Source organism: Lactuca serriola, chromosome 5 (assembly GCF_051521515.1).
Source record: "Lactuca serriola cultivar US96UC23 chromosome 5, Lser_US96UC23_V15, whole genome shotgun sequence".
In the NCBI taxonomy this organism is placed as follows: Eukaryota; Viridiplantae; Streptophyta; class Magnoliopsida; order Asterales; family Asteraceae; genus Lactuca; species Lactuca serriola.
Window position 1 is genome coordinate 213,359,336 of NC_136412.1, and position 21,367 is coordinate 213,380,702.

General features: G+C 32.9%; 3 protein-coding genes across 3 annotated transcripts; 2 read left to right on the top strand and 1 right to left on the bottom strand.

Moving 5' to 3' along the window:
• Nucleotides 1–2,151: 2,151 nt before the first annotated feature.
• Nucleotides 2,152–4,612, top strand: LOC145053534 (WAT1-related protein At4g30420-like). The gene is made up of 7 exons (XM_079001595.1): nucleotides 2,152–2,383; nucleotides 2,515–2,580; nucleotides 2,666–2,782; nucleotides 2,877–3,114; nucleotides 3,202–3,360; nucleotides 3,909–4,060; nucleotides 4,175–4,612. The coding sequence occupies exons 1-7, from the start codon at nucleotides 2,205–2,207 to the stop codon at nucleotides 4,371–4,373; spliced, it is 1,110 nt and encodes a 369-aa protein (XP_078857721.1). The 5' UTR covers nucleotides 2,152–2,204; the 3' UTR covers nucleotides 4,374–4,612.
• Nucleotides 4,613–17,761: 13,149 nt separating this feature from the next.
• Nucleotides 17,762–18,991, top strand: LOC145053535 (large ribosomal subunit protein eL42-like). The gene is made up of 4 exons (XM_079001596.1): nucleotides 17,762–17,916; nucleotides 18,335–18,514; nucleotides 18,582–18,656; nucleotides 18,777–18,991. The coding sequence occupies exons 1-4, from the start codon at nucleotides 17,914–17,916 to the stop codon at nucleotides 18,834–18,836; spliced, it is 318 nt and encodes a 105-aa protein (XP_078857722.1). The 5' UTR covers nucleotides 17,762–17,913; the 3' UTR covers nucleotides 18,837–18,991.
• An 812-nt stretch (nucleotides 18,992–19,803) lies between these two features.
• LOC145053536 (Cytochrome c oxidase, subunit Vib family protein) lies at nucleotides 19,804–21,127 on the bottom strand. Its single transcript, XM_079001597.1, has 4 exons — nucleotides 20,995–21,127; nucleotides 20,280–20,368; nucleotides 20,095–20,176; nucleotides 19,804–20,006 (listed from the first exon to the last, which is right to left on the bottom strand). Exons 1-4 carry the CDS (start codon nucleotides 21,001–21,003, stop codon nucleotides 19,953–19,955), a joined length of 234 nt encoding a protein of 77 aa, XP_078857723.1. The 5' UTR covers nucleotides 21,004–21,127; the 3' UTR covers nucleotides 19,804–19,952.
• Between the last annotated feature and the right edge of the window lie 240 nt (nucleotides 21,128–21,367).

Genomic DNA, 21,367 nt, shown 5'->3' on the forward strand with positions numbered 1-21,367 from the left:
TCATTTATAATCACTAATTAAATAAATTACATAGTAGCCTAAACGTTCAAACTGAGGAACTCATATCATTATATCATTTGTATGTTTATGTTCGTGTTCTTTAATGTTCATTTATTTATGTTAGTTTATATTCATTATTGATTGTTTGTTTATGATTATTTAACATTATAGGTGAAATTGTATGACACGACACGATAAAAATACATTATACGAAACGAAATTAAAACAAAATTGAAATTTGAATTTGTGTTCTTGTCGAATGTAAAAAAACATGATCTCGTATAGTGTCATGTACATGTTCAAAATTCGGTATGGAATTAACACGATTTAACATTGTTGTCGTGTTTTTCGTATTTGTCGTGTTATGTATGATTAGGTATTAATTAATTAAACTAATTTTTATGTTATGTTATTGTTATCTTTTTCGTGTCGTATCATATTTGTCATTTTTTAATTGGTTCGTTTTCGTGATAGTTAAAAAAACACTACATGATATCGTGTCGTGTTAATGTTATGTAAAACTTTATCGTGTCAGACAAATATACGACACAACGGCTCGATTTGTCACCTATTTAACATCCTAATGAACAAACACCAATGAATATTGAAAAAGTAATTTTTTAAAGAAAAAACACACGAACAAGAAAATACAATCATTTATATGTTCGCATTTGCTTTATTCATTTGTTTGAAATTAATCTAAAATGACAAATTTTAATACTTTTTTTAGGGTAAATGACACAAAACACTCTTTTTACACAGAAATTCGATTTTGACACCGTGTTTTTTTTTGTCAATTTTGACACTGTGTTTTTCAATTTATTACAATTCTGACCACTTGACCGGTTAACCAGGTTACATGCTGACGTGGCTTGATGACGTGTCAGTTTTGATGACGTGGTATGTTGACATGATATGCTGACGTGTCAAAATTGATTTTTTTTTCCATAAAAAACACTAAGTTTTCACTTTTTTTGATTTTGACACTAAATTTAACTTTTTATTTCAATTTTGACACTATGTTTTTTTTGTTCCAATCGAACATCTTTTATCAAATTTTGTTCAATTTTGTCTATTTTCTATTTGAAACCATATAAATATATATATTTTTATTACATTTTAAACCATATAAACATATTTTTTTCGTTTAAAAACCACATTTTTATTTAAATACAATGTGTTTTTTTTCTTACATTCAAAGTATTAGTTATATCAAGAGAATTACACTAACCATAAGCTTCTAATAAGATGTAAAAATTTGATGAGTTTTGATCGACTACACGCCTTCAAATCTCCAAACACATTTTAAAGTTGCATATTTAATATAAAATACAATTTTTATATAACTAATACATATTTATATATAAAAATATGGTTTGAGTGTAAAAAAAATGTATTTATACAAAACTATAGTTTTTAAATGAAAAAAAAAACATATTTATACGGTTTAAATGTATTAAAAAAAATATTTATACTGTTTCAAATAGAAAATTATCAACATTGAACAAAATTAGAAAAAATGATGTTCGATTTGGAACTAAAAAACATAGTGTCAAATTTGAAAAAAAAAAATTAAACTTAGTATCAAAATCGAAAAAAAAATGAAAACTTAGTGTTTTTTGTGAGAAAAAAATTCAATTTTGACACGTCAGTATATAATGTCAGCATGCCACGTCATCAAAACTGACACGTCATCATGCCACGTCAGCATGTAACCTGGTTAACCGGTCAAGTGGTCAGAATTGTAACAAATTGGAAAACACAGTGTCAAAATTGACACAAAAAAAACACGGTGTCAAAATCGAATTTCTATGTAAAAAGAATGTTTTTTATGTCATTTACCCTTTTTTTTTATCATTGCTCTCTTTTCTAATTGCATATCAAATACCATATTTAGCCTTTTAGGAATTAATCCAAAATTACAAATTTGAATACGTGTGACAAGAATAATATATGCATCTTTTGATCAAAACACCCAATGTGTAAAATCAATTTTATTGACAAAATACTATATCATCGCAATTGAAAGATTAAGGACTAAACTCGCGAATATTCATAAAATATGTACCCAAGTGCAAAATAACCAACTCTTGAAACTGCGAGTATATAAAGGTGGTTTGGGCATGATAAAGTTTCAAATTGTGAGGTGATAGAATCACACTAATTACTATACACACTCAATATACATATATATATAAGCTTCAATGGGGTGGCTAGAGTTTTACAAGCCATTAATGGTTATGGTGGTGTTGCAATTTACATATGGAGCAGTCTCCATATCAACTAGAGCTTCTCTCTTGGAAGGAATGAACCCCAGAATTTTTGTCGTCTATAGACAAGCTATTGCTGCTTTAGTCATTGCCCCTATTGCTTATTTTTCGAGGTATATTTGATGTTGTCTTAATATAAATATTATCTAACAATTTCTTTTTAATATTCACGAATTCTTTTAGTTTAGAATAAGAAGATAACGAACTACATTTCTGATTTAAATTGTTTGTGTGGGTGTTGTAGGAGCAAAACGAAATGTTCCATTGGATGGAAGAGCTTTTCATTGATCTTTATTGCTGCTTTGATAGGGTAAAAAAAATCTACCAACGTTTTAAGTCAGTACTTAAAGATTGTGTAGAGAAAATAAATAGTGTTTCTTGTATCTTTTGTGCAGAATAACAACTAGCCAAATGATCTTCTTAGAAGGATTGTACTTAGCCTCATCGTCGGCAGGAAGTGCCATGTTCAATCTTGTCCCCGCCATCACCTTTGTTGCAGCAGCCATTGTTGGGTACGTACTTCAATTTTCTCTAAAAGAAAATTAACATTCCAAAATGCTACAAAAATCATAATCTTATTTAAATTTCATGAAACTTAATTTGTAGATACGAACCAATAAATATTCGAAGCTTGAGAACCATTGCGAAGATATTAGGGACAGTTGTGTGTGTCACTGGTGCTGCTACAATGGCACTCATCAAAGGCCAAAAGCTTCTCAATGCACAACTGCCTTCATCGCATTCTTTGTTATTGAATTCAACTGGAAGTGATAATATTTGGCTTTTAGGCTGTTTATGTCTCTTTGGTAGCAGTTGTTGCTGGTCGTTTTGGCTAATTATTCAGGTACATATTGATTTACTTTCTGTCGCGAAAGATGTGTCGCGTGTGTATTATGTTGTTTTAGTTATGAAGTTTATTAAAATAAAACAGGTACCTGTCACTAGAAACTATCCCGACCACTTGTCTTTGTCAGCTTGGATGTGTTTTATTGCGACCATACAATCCGCGGTGGTTACCATGTTTACAGATCCAGACTTGGAGGCTTGGAAAGTTACATCTTATTTGCAACTTGGATCGTTGTTATATGCGGTAATTATATTCGTTACATATTTTAATTTAAGATGTCTTGTCCTATGTCATTTATACAACCCTTGTATTAGAGTCCCAATAGAGGAAGTCATATGGGCTAGGGTTAAAAGTTTATAACATTAATTCATATGAGTTATGGTTTAAGGAATATGACATTAAGTTACATGGATTAGGGTTAAGGGGTTATAGCATTAATTCATATGTGTTAGGGTTAAAGTGTTATAACTTAAATTCCAATGTAGATTGGACTACTTGTGGACGTTGGGTTCTTATATTATAAGCCACCTAGCAGACTGTTGTCTACGTGCTTCAAATGTTTACTTTTAGAAATGGTCAAAAATTCGAGTCTTAGTTGGAGTATAAGAATTTCAACTTTAATGTGGATTGAAGTACTCGTAGTAGTTCTAAATGGACTCTTATGTCAAGTACATAGTGGGTCGTTGTGTACATGCATTGTATTTCAAGTGATGCTCCTAGGAACGGGTAGTGTAGGCTTGGAAAGTGGTTGAAAACTTATAACATATTTTCCACGGTTTATTTATGTTCAGGGTATTGTTGGTTCGGGAATTTCCATATTTGCGCAATCGTGGATAATCCAAAAGAGGGGTCCTGTGTTTTCGGCAATGTTCAATCCTTTAAACACAGTCATTGTGACATTTTTTGCTTCTATATTTCTACAAGAACAAATATATGTGGGGAGGTTAGTGGAATTAAATATAAACCATACACATGGTTGCATGTTGTCAGAAACGCAATGGCAACATTATAATTTCCTTTTCTCATAATAACATCAACTTCTTGTTTTAAACTTTAGCGTGATAGGTGCAGCTGCAATCGTGATTGGACTGTATGTCGTGTTGTGGGGTAAAGCCAAAGATCTCGAGGAACTAAAAGAAGAACAACAGAAGAAAGCTATGATTTCGAAAAACAATCAAATCAAAGTCGTTCAAGTTTTGGTTGATAAATCTAGCATCGAGGAACCCCTTTTGCCCAAAGAAAGTAACACATTCTGATTGTTGATGATGAGGTTCTGAAAGCCATGCCCAATACGAATATAATTATATGAAGTATAATATAAGCCTAAATGCAAGTTATGAACAAATGAATGGTTCATATTAAAAATGTTGTTTTCTAATGAATTACTAGTAATGATAATGATACATCATATAACAAACCAACAACTATGTTCCTTGTGGTTATAAATTTGCCAAATCAAGGTTGTTAATTTAATCCATACTTTGTATTTTCTTGATGAGATCTGAAAGTCATACCTAATATGATCATAATTATTTATAATACAATATAGTCTAATTATAAGTTACAAACAAATAAATGATTCATACTAAGAGTATGGCAAGGATGCGATAATTTACTGGTTGTCCAGTGTATTACTAGTAATAAATCATAAAACAAATCATCAACTATATTTCGTTTGGTTTATAATTTTTACCAAATCAAGGTTATTATTTTAATCCATATTATATTTTTAAATTAGCCACCAACGAAATTACGCACAAAAGGTCAAGATCTAGATCTTGGAATGTTGCAATGATTATGACTTTTGTTTGTATGTTCTCCTATGCATCTTCTTTCAGCATATATTTTTCGTATTATATAATTGCTCAAAGATGTATTTTGATGGTTTCATCATGCTTTTATGATTCAGCGGTGTCGGGTTTTTCATGTTCCGACAACATGAGTTTAGGATTTCATTATCGTAATAATTTCGTTTAGAAAATTAAAATAGTATTAAAAAACAATGTGGCGGTGTGCTGTATACACTAGGCAATTTCAGTCCATGTATTTATTTTTTTGTTCTATTTAATTTAATTCTCTATGATTTTTTTTTCTTTTTTTCCTATTTCTTTACCTGGCAATTTTAGTCGTTTCATTTTCATATAAATTAACTGAGTATTAAAATATCATTTTTATCATCTTCACTTTTAATTTTATAATTTTAATTTTATAACGTTATTTTTGTTCCTTTTATTTTCTAAACTTTTTTGTTTATCTTTATATAAAATACAATCCGATTTTCCTTAATATTTTTTGTTCGTTAAATTATTATAAAAAAGAATTAATTGTTTATTTTTATATATGTGTCGGCATGAATTCAATGTATTTAACATTTCGACATAAATTTAGAATTTTCGTTATTTTTTTATGTGTGTAGTAATAAATTCGAGTCTTTCTATGTTTCGATTTAAAACTTTTTTTTACGTTTTCAAGCTTATTTTTATGTACGTTTCATTGTTTCCTACGTATAAGTCAGATTACATATAATATGCTTTTTTATTGTTTAAACTTTCGTTCATTAACTTTAAAAAATCTCACTTGCTTGTTTTTTTATGTATGGGTCGTTATAAACTACGTTTCGACATAAATTTTGTGTACATTTTTCGTAATTATTTTTATGTATCTTTCTTTCGTATGAGTGTGGTCACATATAAAACATTTTCATTCTATGGTATAAATTGAAGTTAGTTAGTGGTACCGACCTTTAGTCGATGTTTTCACCGACACTTGTCACCCTTTAACTTTGTGAAATAATACTTTTCATCCCTCTATTTTGTAAAATGTCACTTTTAGTCTCCCAACTTAGAAGTTTCTAAAATATCAATTTCACCCCTTAATTTTCTAAAGTTCCTAGTTTAACCTCCATAGTTTATATAATATTATTTTCCTACAGTTACCACCCCTCAACTCTGTCAAATGTCACTCAAAACCTTTCAGCTTTGAACTTTGTTAAATATCTCTTTTATCCTCTCGACTTTCTAATTTTTCATGTCACATCCACCGACAGTTTACTCAGTCGTATCGACCTTGTATTTTTGTATACCAACAAATGTAACGATAGCTAACATTTATCAATATAATTGTCGAAATTCAATTTACAAAATATATTGGCGATGCCACAACACGCAGCTGGCAAAATAATTATATGGATATTGACAAAATTGATTAAAATGAATAAAGGATTTAATTCAAATAAGCAATTCTTTTGTTTTTGGAAAAATAATATTTTTGTCCGAAAGGGGTTATCCATATATTTTGGATTAGTTTTATGTCATAATAAAACTATTTTTTTCTAACAAAAAAGTTACATTTTCGTCATACATTATAGATTGACATTCTTGATTTCAGATTTTGGATAAAAAAAAAAAGACAAAAAAACAAAAAAAAAAAAAAAACTATTCTATAATTCTAAGAACAAGTCTGAAATCTGATAAACGTTTTTAATTTCTAGAAAATAGTTTGTTTTTTACTAAAGGGAAATTGATCTTGTAGCACAATCAAGTTTGGTGTTTCTTCCGTATTGGTCATTAAAGTCATTTTTGCCAAATAAATCCTTAAAGTTAAATTTTACCTAGTAAATAGGGGTTTGACCCCCAAACTAACAGGTTTCTAGGTTATCTCCATTTACTTGCATCCTACGTGGCAAAATATGTTTAACCTCTTCAACCTAGTAAAGCAACAATGATAACCCAAGCCCTCAAAAGACTTATCAGTCGACCTGCATTGCATTGTATCCCCAAAATTCGACAGTAATAAATGTTTGCATCGGTGTCACTACTTTCTAACAATCTCACAATCCATGTATCCATAAACAAAATTCAATCAAAATCATATCCAATCTATAATGCTTCAAGCATATTGAATATTATATTAAGTACATATCATGTTATTTATGATAGACTCGGTAGAGATTAAAGTCTAGTGATATATATACATCATTAGTTATGGTCCTTTAATTTCATGGTACATTGGTTTGAATTAAAAAATAAATCATATATTTAACTAACTTTAAGAATTCCAATGTGTGTTATTTGATTGGTGCAAACTCTTCCCCTAATGTATATCCAATATACTCTTATTCTTACATTGTGTTCTTGAATCTCATTATAGCATGATATTTTCAAACTAAGGTTGACATTCATTTGATTTTAAAAATCAATTATATAATTTGTTTGTCTAATACACACCATACTTAAAGGATCAAAAACTTCCTACTAGCTCTAATGAAAACATGCAATCATTCTCCTATCAGAAGATCAATTATTTGACTTTCGATGGCATAAGAATCGCATAGGTATACTTTCTTAAGATGAAACGCGTACATATCATATGGATGTCTAGACTTTTAAAATTCTTTTGATGGATCAATGAATCCATATTTCCTAAGATGGCTATTCAAAATCACTCTAAGCAAATCTGGTCATATATGATAATTAACATCTTTATAACTACCCTGCTTCTTTGCCCGGGAGGAGAAATTTATTTCCTCAAGGTTCATACCTTTTGGGCAAGGCGATCGAATCGAAGTAAAAAGTATACCTTATTATACATAAATATCATTTGCATGAAAAGAATCTCCATGTCTTAATACATCCCCACTGCTTAGAAAATATCAACTAAGTAATGGTCTTGGTTGTTCCCTATGGACAGGATCCATGCATTCATGGTTTTAAGCCTTTTATCAATCATCAGTAATGATAAAAAGTTTCCAAAAATTAAACCGGTTTACATGAGTTATTAAACTTGGATCCCTAAACAGATATATGAAATCTATATTTCCTTATCTTATTCTTAGAGTTCTAACAAAAACTTGAATGTTAATTGTTTTTATTGTGCCTCTATACATCAGATGCATAGAACCCAACACGTTTGGAAGGTGATATAATGTGATTATTGGATTCACTCAAGATATATCAAACTCCAACTTGCCCATTGCAAAGAGAGAAAACAAAATAAATTTCTGTGTAGAGTTTTGGAGAAAAAAAGATTTTGATTCATCTAAGGTTTATTAAGATCCTTCTTGACTCTTGCGGGGAGAGAACACAAAAGCAATTATTTATGAAAAAATTAATAGAATGGTATTCCACAATATATTTGAATATCTAGGAATTGAATAAGCAGTACACCAAACATGGGCTCTACATTTAGAGGTTCTCAATCAAGACAGTTTTTGGTGTCAGATCCAAAACCCATAACAATAGTGGTGTCTTGGTCATCTTCCTTAGTTGGAATCATTTGAGAATGTACAATGTGCTAACCCAAAGGATATGATGAGAGCATTCAGTTTTATCATATATATAAAAACACATCAAATAGAGTCTATTTCCTCCATATAAAAGATGTAAGGTTCTAGGTGGAGTTGACTTATGAGACAGATTCATAATTTTATAGATAATTTGAAAAACTCATGCACTCACCACTATGATCCAATCAAGCAATTTTTTGTTTCACCTATTTGATCTTGTATTTCATTATGTGAATACTTTAAACTATTAAAAGCATTATGTTTATGTCTAAAATAGTTTACATATACGCGTAGAAATGGTGAAATGATTCTACCTTCCCCATATATGGTTATATTGGACTTGCACGCATCAGTATGTATGAGTCACAACAAATCATATATGATCTCACATAAACAAGTAAAATAGTCTTGGTTATCTTTCTACAAACAGTAGGATTCATATAAACCAAGTGACTTCAAAGTCAACTGATTTCAAACCCTGGTCTAAATGGATTTTGTTCATATGTCTCTTGTTAATGTGTTCCAGGCAACAATTTCACATAAAAGGGATTTTCAAATCATACTTGAAAAAACCCTTTTTCATCACATGTATGGTTAAAACAATATTATATGTGTGTGTGTGTGTATATATATATATATATATATATATATATATATATATATATATCCCTATTCTAATAAATAAATAAGTATATTCTCCTTTTGACAAGTATCACGATATTAGAAATCCTCATTAATATTATATGTTGTCTATCATGCCACATGTCAACCTATTAATTCTTCATTTTAAATTTAAAATTTAAAATTTTTCACTCTAATTACATTAAATTAATAATTGAGTTTTCATTTCAAATTTCAAATTTTAAATTTCACACTCTAATTACATTAAATTAATAACATTAGAATAACAAATAAAATAATATTAATATATATTATAAGGTAACATAATTTCATGTATTTACTTAAATCAACGATTATAATTTTATATAACTAAAAAATATCTATTAATTAATAATTTTAAGTTTATTATGAAAATTTAATTAATTTTATAACCGTGGTTCTCACGGGTTATAAACTAATATATATATATATATATATATATATATATATATATATATATATATATATATATCTTAAACATTATAAGGATAGATAACAAAGATTAGGGGACGTTCTTTGCATGAAGGACAATCATTGAATAAGGGACAACCATCATAATATAATCTTCATGAAATATTCGATAATATTAAATGGCTTCTAGCATGATTTTGTTTCAATCATAATATGTACTAATTTCATATTACAAGACAAGAAAATTTAAATGTCTAACAAATAACCATCAAGTTTCTCGACAAAGTTTCCCACTTCTTCCAAACCTTGCACATTGAACTACATGCTAGTATAAGATACTCACGAAATGAAATATAATATATGCCTCGATGTTTTGAAAATTACATATCAACTTAATGAGGTGGAGTGTTGAACACGACTCTTTTATATGGGAAACAACAAGACTTTTATTAAGACACTTAAGGAGAACTTACACTTTGTGAGACTACTACACACTTTGCTTTCTTTGAGGCTTTCTTGGATGGTTTGGAGCAAATGAGCTCCATACCTATTTATAGGCCTCTTAGGAAGGTTCTAGATACTAGCATACATTTACTACATACTAGATAACTCTAGAACTATCTAACATACTCTACATGCTTCCATATGTTTCTAGAACGTTCTACCATGTTCTGGAGAGGTCTAGGTTGCTCCAGTGTCTTCTAGAATGATCCATATCCTTCCAGGGTCTTCCATGTCGTTCTAGAGTATTCTAGACTCTTCCGGTATATTCCAGAGTCTTCCATAGTCTTCCATAATGTTCTAGAATCTTCTAGAGCATTCTAGAACAAGCTAAAGTCTTCTAAATAATATTTGTTTTATTGGGCTAGTGATGATCTTTAACACTCCCCCTCAACACTAGCCCTCATTCTTCGTACCATGTTAAGCTGACAGCGAAAACCTTCACATTTTCCAGTACTCAGCCCTTTGGTGAACAAGTCTGCTATTTGGTCATCGGTCTTGATCTGCCGCATCTCAATTTCTTCCATCAAGACTTTTTCTCTGATAAAGTGATAATGCACTTCCACATGCTTTGTTCTAGCATGAAATACTGGATTTTCTGCCAGCCGAATTGCAGATTGGTTGTCACAGTGAAGTGGTACTGCATAGTTAACTTTTTGATGTAAGTCCTCCATTAGGAGTACCAACCATGTACTTTCTTGAGCTGCTACGGCCGCTGCTTTGTACTCCGCTTCCGTGGTTGACAATGATACTGTTGGTTGTCTTTTACTACACCATGATATTGGTCCCGACCCAAGCTTGAACACATACCCAGTGGTTGATCTTCGGGTATCATGGTCTCCTGCATAGTCAGCATCACAATATCCAACCAACTTGCAGTCTTCTCCTCTTTTATACAAGAGACCATAGTCAATTGTACCTTTGACATATCTCAAGATCCGTCGGGCAGCATCCAAATGAGGTTTCTTCGGACTTTGCATGTATCGACTCATAACTCCAACTGCATAAGCAATGTCAGGCCGAGATAAAGTTAGGTAGATAAGACTACCTACTAGTTGTCGATACATTGTTCCATCATCCAACTCTTTTCCTTCATGAGCACATATCTTGGAATTTTCCTCTATTGGTGTTGATATTGGCTTACACTCCAACATGCCAAACTTTTGAAGTATATCTCTTGTATACTTTTGTTGGCAGAGGAACAACCCTTCCTTTGTACGATCAACTTCTAACCCCAAGAAGTGTTTAAGCTCCCCCAACTCTTTCATTTGGAATCGCACCGATAGATTTTCTCTTGTTTGATGGATTTCTCTTTCGTCATCCCCGGTGATGATCAAGTCATCCACATAAACCAACACAATTGCCAACTTCCCTTCTTTTTCTTTGACGAACAGGCTTGAGTCTGCATGTGCAACTGAATAACCACTTTGGGTAAGAAATTCAGCAATCTTACCATACCAGGCTCTTGGTGCCTGCTTTAATCCGTAAAGAGCTTTTCTCAGCTTGCACACATGAGTGGGATTAACTGCATCCTCAAATCCCTTTGGTTGGTTCATGTAGATCTCCCGATCTAATTCTCCATGCAAGAAAGCATTCTTCACATCCATCTGCCATAATTTCCAGTCTTTACTAGCCGCAAGAGCTAGCAGCACCCGTACAGTAGTTATCTTCACCACTGGACTAAATGTTTCATCATAGTCCAGTCCATATTGTTGTGAGAACCCTCGAGCCACCAAACGAGCCTTGTATCTTTCAATTGATCCATCTGTGCATCGTTTTAATTTATAAACCCACTTGCAGGAAATCGGTTTTATATCTCTTGGTCTTGGTACCAGTTCCCACGTTTGATTCTGCTTTAAGGCTGTAACTTCTTCTTCCATTGCCTTCTGCCATGCTTTATTCTTAACTGCTTCTTCATATGTCTCCGGCTCTTTAACACCGTCTTCTAAAATGGCCGCATTAGCATACTTGGGATTAGGCTTTCGGATTCTTTCCGTCCTTCGAAGTTGTGGAGGCGGCAGCTCCCTTTCACCGGCATCACTTGTTTGAGTTACTTCTTGCTCAATGACATCAGTGTCGCTCGGATCTTCAGGTGTATCAACACTTGACCAAATATGTGCAGTTTTCTCCCCCATCTTTTGTTTTAAAACTTCTTCAATATTTTCCGAGTCTGGTAGTACTTTCTTCTCTGAGGACCACCATGAAGATGCTTCATCGAACACTACATCTCTTGAAGTGTAGCATCTTCCACTTGTTGGATCACAACATCTCCACCCTTTTCTTTGATTGTCGTATCCAACAAATATACACCTGACTGCTTTCTTGTCAAACTTGCTACGTAAATGACTAGGCACAAATACGTAGCAAACGCAGCCAAATACTCGGAAGTAGCTAATAGTAGGTTTCATGTTCCATAGTGTCTCAAATGGTGAGATGAAACCTAACCTTGGTTGGGGAAGTTTATTGATCACATGGGCAGCAGTTTGCATTGCTTCAGCCCAAAATCTTCCTGGGACATTCTTCGCGTGTAGCATGCTTCGACAAATTTCTGCAAGATGTCGATTCTTTCTCTCAGCTACACCATTTTGTTGAGGTGTGTTGGCACATGTGAATTGATGATGTATACCACATTCTTTTAGATAGCGATTGAATTCTTCTGAGGTGTATTCTCCTCCATTGTCTGAGCGTAGACACCGAATCTTCTTTCTCACTTCTCCTTCGACCGTTGTCTTGAATTCTAGAAACTTTGAGAATGTTTCAGATTTTTCTTTCATGAAGAAAACCCACACATATCTCGAATAATCATCAATGAACGTCACCATGTACCGCATCCTGCTAACTGATGTCTGCTTGACTGGACCGAACACATCTGAGTGAATTAACTCTAGTGGCTTCTTTGCTCTAAAATTTGACTCCTTGTATGGTAATTGATGAGCTTTACCATACTGACATCCAGCACAAACAACATCTGTTTTAACTTCAAGTTGAGGTAAGCCATTGAGCATGGATTTCTCCATTATTACCTTCAACTTGTGATAACCAACATGTCCCAGCCGTGCATGCCATATATCTGCTGTCTCATTCTTACGAGTCTTATCTACATAGGCAGACTCTGCGGAGAGCACATAAACGGACTCCACTCTTCGTCCTTCCATTGTTGGCGTTTCTGATATTTTAAGATCTCGATAGACCTTCACATCTTGTGGGCCAAACAAGACGTAGTTGCCTGACGATGTTAGTTGCGATACTGACAACAAGTTCTTCTTCATACCTGGCACGTGATACACATTATGTAGTGACACCATGTCAGATTTATTACCAGGCATGATCGTTGTTTTTCCAATCTGAGCAATTGGAAGTCGTGCATTGTTGGCTGTAAGTACCATGCGACTCCCTTTGTACTCCTTCACGTCTTGTAGTTTGTTCTGATCGCCAGTCATGTGATTGGAGCATCCTGAATCAATGATCCAGTCATTTTCATAGTTGATACGCTCTCCCATCATTGTCATGAGTGCCAACTCATTTTCTTCTATGGCACATAATGCCTCAGCATCCCATTCATCCTCTATTTCCTTTTTGGAAGTTACTACATTGCTTTCCACAGACTTTTTCTTTGACCAACAATCCTTGGACATGTGGCCCCACTTTCCACAGTTGTTGCAGTTGCCTTCGAACCTCCTCCCCCGAGAACTCTTATTGTCGGTCTTTTGAGATCTCCATGGTTGTGAGGTTCCTGGTTGACTCTTCCCTTTGTCAGCATTTTTGTATCCTTCTTTAGGAGGTGGCTTAAAATTCCGCCGACTTTTACTTGTGTAGAGTGCTTCTTCTTCACTCTTCAGCGTGATGCCTCCCATTTGCTTAGCCATAGCTTCTTGGCTAGCCAGCAAATTCTCAAACTCTACAAGTGATGGTTGAGCGGGCCATCCTTGTACAGCAGTAACAAAGCTTCTATATTCCGGCCTCAGTCCATGGATAATGATCCTCTTCATTCGAGCTTCTGCAATGACGGATTGCGGATCTAGTTCAGTAATCTCCCGACATATCGACTTGACCTTGTGGAAATATCGAGCAATCGTCATGTCACGTTGTGAGATTGATAATAGCTCGTTCTCCAAAAGTTGTAGTCTCGTATCATTCTTCTTTGAGAAAAGCGTCACAAACGTATCCCAAGCTTCTTTCGGGGTGTTCTCATCCCGAATATGCTCCAACATCTCTTCTTCGATTGTGGTCTTCAAGGCAAACATTGCTTTGCCTGCTTTGATTTTCCATTTACGTAAAGCACCATTAACGTCTTCCTCTGGTGGCGTAGTTTCGCTTCCACCAACGACCTCCCATAGATCTTGTCCTTGTAAGTAGGACTTCATACATGTTTCCCACGTTTTGTAGTTGTTGTTGTTGAGTTTCTTGATTCCTCCGACGACTTGGAGATCACCCATCGTGTTGGCAGTACCTCGGTAATACCAAACAAGCTAGTTTCGATACTAAACTTGCAGAGTCACAAACTACTCACGATACAACGAGAATCACTCGTTCTCACTATCAAGAAACCTTGCTCTGATACCAGATTGTTGAACACGACTCTTTTATATGGGAAACAACAAGACTTTTATTAAGACACTTAAGGAGAACTTACACTTTGTGAGACTACTACACACTTTGCTTTCTTTGAGGCTTTCTTGGATGGTTTGGAGCAAATGAGCTCCATACCTATTTATAGGCCTCTTAGGAAGGTTCTAGATACTAGCATACATTTACTACATACTAGATAACTCTAGAACTATCTAACATACTCTACATGCTTCCATATGTTTCTAGAACGTTCTACCATGTTCTGGAGAGGTCTAGGTTGCTCCAGTGTCTTCTAGAATGATCCATATCCTTCCAGGGTCTTCCATGTCGTTCTAGAGTATTCTAGACTCTTCCGGTATATTCCAGAGTCTTCCATAGTCTTCCATAATGTTCTAGAATCTTCTAGAGCATTCTAGAACAAGCTAAAGTCTTCTAAATAATATTTGTTTTATTGGGCTAGTGATGATCTTTAACATGGAGAAGATAATTTCCTCCTCTAACACCTCATTATGTATCCTCTGAAGGGTTTTTTCTTCTTATTCTCATGTTGTACAACTAGAAAATTTAAATACTTCCTTAAAATGTCACAAAATTTCTTAAACATCTAATTTATCTCAAAACTATGAACTTTGGCTTACATCCCAACATGGCATAAAAAACATCTTACCGATGTAATATGGTTTAGGTGACCATGGCACAAAGATTAAGATGTTGTTTGTTTTTTGTCTATAAATCTTCTGAACATCTTCTGTCGGCGCCGTGCCGATCACGCGTAGATATTAGGCTTCACAAACTGTTTGTTGTTTTGAAGACTGCAGACCTAAAAAGGTATGTGCATCATCTTCTTGGCGCAGATGTGGATCAGAGTCTTCAAACCTTTTCAGACACCTTCTAGCCTAAAAAACATATATACTTTTTTTTTTAACTTAGATTTACTCCAACTTTATATATGATAAACAATTTTTAATAAAAAAAATTACAATGCTTAAAGAAACAAAGTTTGACGACACAATTATGTCTTTTTTGACAAAATTATAAATAAAGATTTAATTATAATAATGGTCATTGGAGCTGTTATATAAATATGAGAAAAAAATCATAATATTGTCTTATATTTTTATATCATATTTTATAAAACATTATTTAATACAACATCATTCATTTCTTGATAAAAATATTTTTGTTTGGTTTTTAATTGAAAAAGTAAAATGGAATTTTTGAAAATATTCATTTAAAATTAAACTTTACTTCCATCTATTTTATGTGTTAATTTTTTTTATCTCTTCTAATTACATTGTTTATATATAACTTTGTGACCAAAATTTGTTGGTTTATTAAATATATACATTAATACATATCATTTTATTTTCATTTTTATACAATAATACATAAAAATAGATTTATATTTGTTAATTGTTTATAATAAAGTCATAAAATTATTGGAAAACTCTTTTAAGTTTTTTTTAATTCAATTTAATTAGATTTTAGTTTATTCTAGCAGCCTGCAGATGTTAAAAAACAAACAGTCTTCTTCTTTCAGACCGTAGACGTTTGGTCTATCTCTTCTGCTGCAAAGGTCTACAGATATGGTCCATAGACTGCAAAAATTTTGCCTAAAAAACAAACAACACCTAAACTTGCAAGTGTTATGAGGATTAAATGATGCAGTTTAAAAGAAAACTTTGTCATACAATACAACTTATATTGTGTCTAAGAATCATTCTCAAGGTTACGATGCTAGTCAGATAGAATTGCATCATTCAATTCATATTTAACAGGAAACATTGAATGATTGGTTGTTTACGGATCTTACAACAATTTACAAAAGATAAAAAGTTCAGTGTAAGTATTTTCAATATTTAATCATTTATAAATTAATCATCATTTTATTTTCTAAAAAAACTTAATTATATAATGTCTATGATCTTCATCTAGGTCTTATTCTCATGTTTTGTTAATCATACACGCAATAATAAGTTTGATTAGTATGCAACGATTACATAATTTCAATCTCATACAACTTTTAGTTCATTGTGAGACTTTGATCAACAATCCTAGACATGTACAAGTCATATCCTTGCCCTATTAGGACTGTCCAGGGTGACTAGATAAAGCATCTAAGTTCGAACATGTAGACTTATTGCTTAGGACTATCCAGGGTGGTGAATTTCACATTCAAATGACATATGGGTTAAGATTGTCCAAGGATATACCTATAAAGTGTTCCATCTATTGGGTAGACAAGTGAGGTTAGTCTTTAGATTCTTCTATTGAGTTCAACGTTTCTTCTACAAGATGTTTTTTTTGGGTGGGCGGTCTTTGTTTAAGAGGGGTGTTTCGACTTGTGTAACAATTTTGTTTATATTAAGTTGAATAATCTGTTATGTAGGATTGCTTTGCCTTAGATTCCTACTAGGGACAATCTATGAGTTTGTGGTATTACGTTGGAGTCGTCTCAAGGTCCGAATTATTTGGTCTCTTCAAAGACGGTGGATCATATTTTGCAGATTGTGAGGATATTTTTGATATTCGGTTACTAGTTGGTATGTGATGGGTTGTCGATATTCCATCCCCGTGTTCAGTTGATTCTCTCATCAAAAGGTCGATTTCATTCCCTTTTCAGCTCCAATTTAGAAGTGCTTTAATGTTGTAGTTATTAGTCTTATGGAATTTTCATAATGTACAAATATTCGTAACGGATAAACCTAAGAAATCCATTATTTTTAATGATATTATAGGTAGACTGTTTTTGGATGTGTAATAGGAGGAAGAAATGTAAGATGAACTTGGGGTTCATCTATGAAACCTTGCATTGCTTATACTTTGTAATTTTTGTAGTTTGTTTTTAATTCCATTCTACCATTCCAAAAAATACATTTTGAGTGTTTTTGCGTTTATAACAAAACTATGTATGTAAATAATAGAAAAAAAAAAGGTACACATAAATATACTCTAAACTAATTTCTATGTTTACGATTCTCCTTCCAAAAAGGAACATGAACTTCAAAACCCGATAAAACTGTTTTTATGACAAAACATGAATTTTAGACTTGACATGGAAATCCCAAAACTGTTTTTCGTTGTTTTTTGAAGTTAAACATTTGTTTGAAGTCTTTTTTTTTTTATTTGAAAATTCCTCCTATTGTCTATTTGGACTTGGACCCGAATTCCCCACAATTAAAATGGGCTGTGTACCAAATACTGATATCAAATTGGGCTCCAAATGAAAACCCTAACAATGTCCATGTCCAATTGTCCACGTCCATGATGGGAGCCTTAAAACAAACACTAGGCATCAGAGAAACCCTAATAGCATTTTGCGGCTGTCATTCCAATCTTTCTGCCGTTCGTCTTTCAGGAGCTCTTCAGCCATGGTATCGACTCCAATCTCTTTTCTTGTTAATTCATTCCCTAATTTCTCTTTTCGTTTCAATTTTGTGGAGTATGTAGTTCCGAAAACTAGAAATTTCGTCATAATCTTGTATTTTGTGCATTTGGATCTCTAACTTCAATAATCCCTGGTTATAATTTTAAACACGAATTTCCAACTATTCATTTGAACTCTAGATCCTTACTGTTGCTCGATGTTTGTATAATCGCACGTCAATTCAACGATAGCATCCTTATGTATTTTCTATACTTCGATTGCGTTTTCTTTTCAGTTAAACGCAGTTATTTTGTTCTAAGAATCAAATAGGTTTTCTAATTCGATCCTTGTATCTCAATACGATTCCATTAGCTTCTTTATTCTACTAACAATGATTTAATCGTATATATTGATTTGATTTCAAGGTTAACGTTCCAAAGACAAAGAAGACATACTGCAAGAATAAAGATTGCAGAAAGCATACATTGCATAAGGTGACACAGTACAAGAAGGGGAAAGATAGCTTAGCTGCTCAAGGAAAACGTCGTTATGACAGGAAGCAATCTGGTTATGGTGGTCAAACAAAGCCTGTCTTTCACAAGAAGGTAAAACAAAAATTACTTTTTTAACCTTTTCTTTTTCACCTCATTCACATAATGTATATATAATCAGGCAAAAACCACAAAGAAGATTGTGCTAAGGTTGCAATGCCAAGGTTGCAAGCATGTCTCACAGCACCCAATTAAGGTTATTACCTTCCTTGAAAATCTTTTATTTAAACATTTTTTTTGACATAATGAATTAATGAACTTTCAGTTAAAAAATGAGTTAATGGGTGATTTTGGTTATATTGTTATTTTTGTGCAGAGGTGCAAGCATTTTGAAATTGGTGGAGACAAGAAGGGCAAGGGAACTTCTCTCTTCTGAGCTGTTATTAAATGTAGTTTTAGTTTCAGCTATTTATATTATTGTTTTGGTTTAAAGTTGTTGAAATTCTACAATTTAAGTGACTTTTCTTTTCTTTTTTTTTTTTTTTTTGGTTTTGAGATACTTGGCTTGAATTGAAAGTTAGTTTTTTTTTAGTGTCAACTTGCATGTGGTCTGTTTCATTTTTAGATATGTGTTATGTTAATTTCTTTAGAATAAGTTTCAAATTGTCTTAAGATTATTGTATGTCATGAGGCTTTTGTTTGATTAAAATGCATAAAGTAAATAATTAAGTATACTAACTTTTGTTATTTTAACTAAAGCTTTTGATTTTGATTTGTAGGATGTGGTTATAGTGTGGAAATTTGAAAATCTGGGAATTAATATGTACCTTGTTTTAATTGTTATAGCAAAAATATTAAAATTTGTTGTAGTGTATTCAAATTTATCTTTGACATCAAGTTGCTATGCTGTGAGAGGACCATGATGATTGACGTTGATGTGATGATCGAGTTGGAAAAAGTATTTCTTAATAAAAGTTGGGCTCCATCAGGGACATCTTTTGCGAGATCAAGGGAGGGGTGCCATGGTCTATTATTTTTGATAACGATATCATTTTTGTGGCAGAGTCTGGGATTGAGTTGAATTCTAGGCTAGCTTTATTGAAGGTGTCATTCGAAGATAAAGGGGTATATATCAACATAGCTAAGACAAATATCTTTGGTGTAATCTTAGCATGAAGCTAAATGAAGAATGAACAAAAGTGTGTATCAGTGAGGATGTATTATAACCAACGAAGAGTTTCAAGTACATGGCATCTATGATCCACAAGGAATGAATTGTCGATGATAATGTTACCCACAACATAAAGACAGGATTGTTAAAATTGCAATTTTTGTCACATCCAAATGTGAAACACTACATACAAACTTGTTGTATTGTGTCCAACCACCCTACCAAAGTAAACTAAACAATAACACAAATGCATTCAAAATTACCAAAAATAAAAAATGTTGCAATAGCATATAGAATTCCAAGGCTTGAAAACAAACAACTTTTATTACCCAACCAATCTCATCACAAACAAACAATCAATCACTTCAAATGTGGATCAAATTACAAAGGGCCCGGGAAAACCCCATTTTCCCTCTGCTCATTCCACCTGTCAACCTGCAATTCAACCATTGTAATAACAACAATCTAAAGTAACATATTACAAGAACCAAAACAATCAAAATAGAATTAATAAGCAACTCACCCATTCAGCAGGGCAAAGAGAACGATAGTATTTAGCAAACTTTTCACATTCTCCAGCTCCATCACCCTTAGCTGCTACACATCTGTGTCATCATAAAAATAATCAGAGCAAATCTTGATGTCTATCAAATGAAAAACACACTTGTTCATGAATTGTCAATCAATAATTTAATCCTAAGAACATACCTGTGGAACTCTATGTAGCGTGTGAAACAGTGTCTGCTTTGATTTGTTGTTGGGAAACGATAGTCACCTGGTGCAGTCTTCAGTTCAATCTGAATCCAAAGATCGAAAGACAAATTACACAAATTTAGTTGATATTTGGTCATTCAAAACAATCATGAAACAAGAATGGTGGTTTCACATCAATGAGATTTGGGACATTCAGCAGACAATAGATTCGACGACAAAGTTTTGTAGTGTTGTGATACATACAGAAAAGAATATGGAAGCAAGCAAATTAGGCTTTTGAAAATTAGGGCAAATTGCAATAAATAGCACAGAATGGTGTAATGCAGTAATAGAATGATGAATTTTCAACGAAATGACAACAGAAACTCCTGAGACCTGATATCTCGAATTCTTATTATCCGGTTATATTTTATTATTCCAAATCAATTAATCCTATATGACTGAATTTACATTTTGATAATTTCGAAACCGGATGCACATAATATAATGTAAAGTTGAAACCCTAATCGTATAGAATCGTGAATGAATTGAATCAAATCGAAGAACCTATAGATCCTACAAAACGAACGGCGAGGCTAAGGAGATTGAAGATTCATCGATCAATGTCTGAATCGAAAAACCAAACATATATGCGAGAATGAAAACGAAAAAATGAAACGATATATCATAACCAAAAATCTAGGTTTAAAAAATTTCCATCGTATGATACCTCAGCCATAGTTGGGAAACGAGAACACGAAGCTTTCGAAGCAAGCGCACGGAAAATGGAGAACGTTTCAAGCGTTTGAGAAGGGAAGCCAAAAGCGAACCAATGTTCAAATACAGAAAATAGTTACAATTAGACCCATCTACTAATGTTTTATGTCTTGGAGAATCCTACAATTTCAATATTTACAAAAGAGACCCTTTGAAGTTGCTTATAGTTCGACAATCCAACCTATACACCCCCTTGTGATCGTGTTTTGTATATTACAATTACAATATTTCTTAAATATCTAAAGAATATTTAGGAAAAATGCCATGATTTTTATCGGGATTAGGGATGAGCCCAGTTCTAAACCCGGTCCATCGGCTTGCAACCA

Bases quoted from the DNA above. Each gene is read 5' to 3' on its own strand.
- LOC145053534 (XM_079001595.1), top strand. From the start codon at position 2,205: ATGGGGTGGCTAGAGTTTTACAAGCCATTAATGGTTATGGTGGTGTTG. The intron at 3,115-3,201 runs GTACATATTGAT...AAAATAAAACAG, and splicing joins CGTTTTGGCTAATTATTCAG to GTACCTGTCACTAGAAACTA. The intron at 4,061-4,174 runs GTTAGTGGAATT...TTTAAACTTTAG, and splicing joins GAACAAATATATGTGGGGAG to CGTGATAGGTGCAGCTGCAA.
- LOC145053535 (XM_079001596.1), top strand. The intron at 18,515-18,581 runs GTAAAACAAAAA...ATATATAATCAG, and splicing joins AGCCTGTCTTTCACAAGAAG to GCAAAAACCACAAAGAAGAT. The intron at 18,657-18,776 runs GTTATTACCTTC...ATTTTTGTGCAG, and splicing joins TCTCACAGCACCCAATTAAG to AGGTGCAAGCATTTTGAAAT.
- LOC145053536 (XM_079001597.1), bottom strand. The intron at 20,177-20,279 runs GTATGTTCTTAG...ATGATGACACAG, and splicing joins CGCTACATAGAGTTCCACAG to ATGTGTAGCAGCTAAGGGTG. The intron at 20,007-20,094 runs GTGAGTTGCTTA...GTTGAATTGCAG, and splicing joins CTCTTTGCCCTGCTGAATGG to GTTGACAGGTGGAATGAGCA.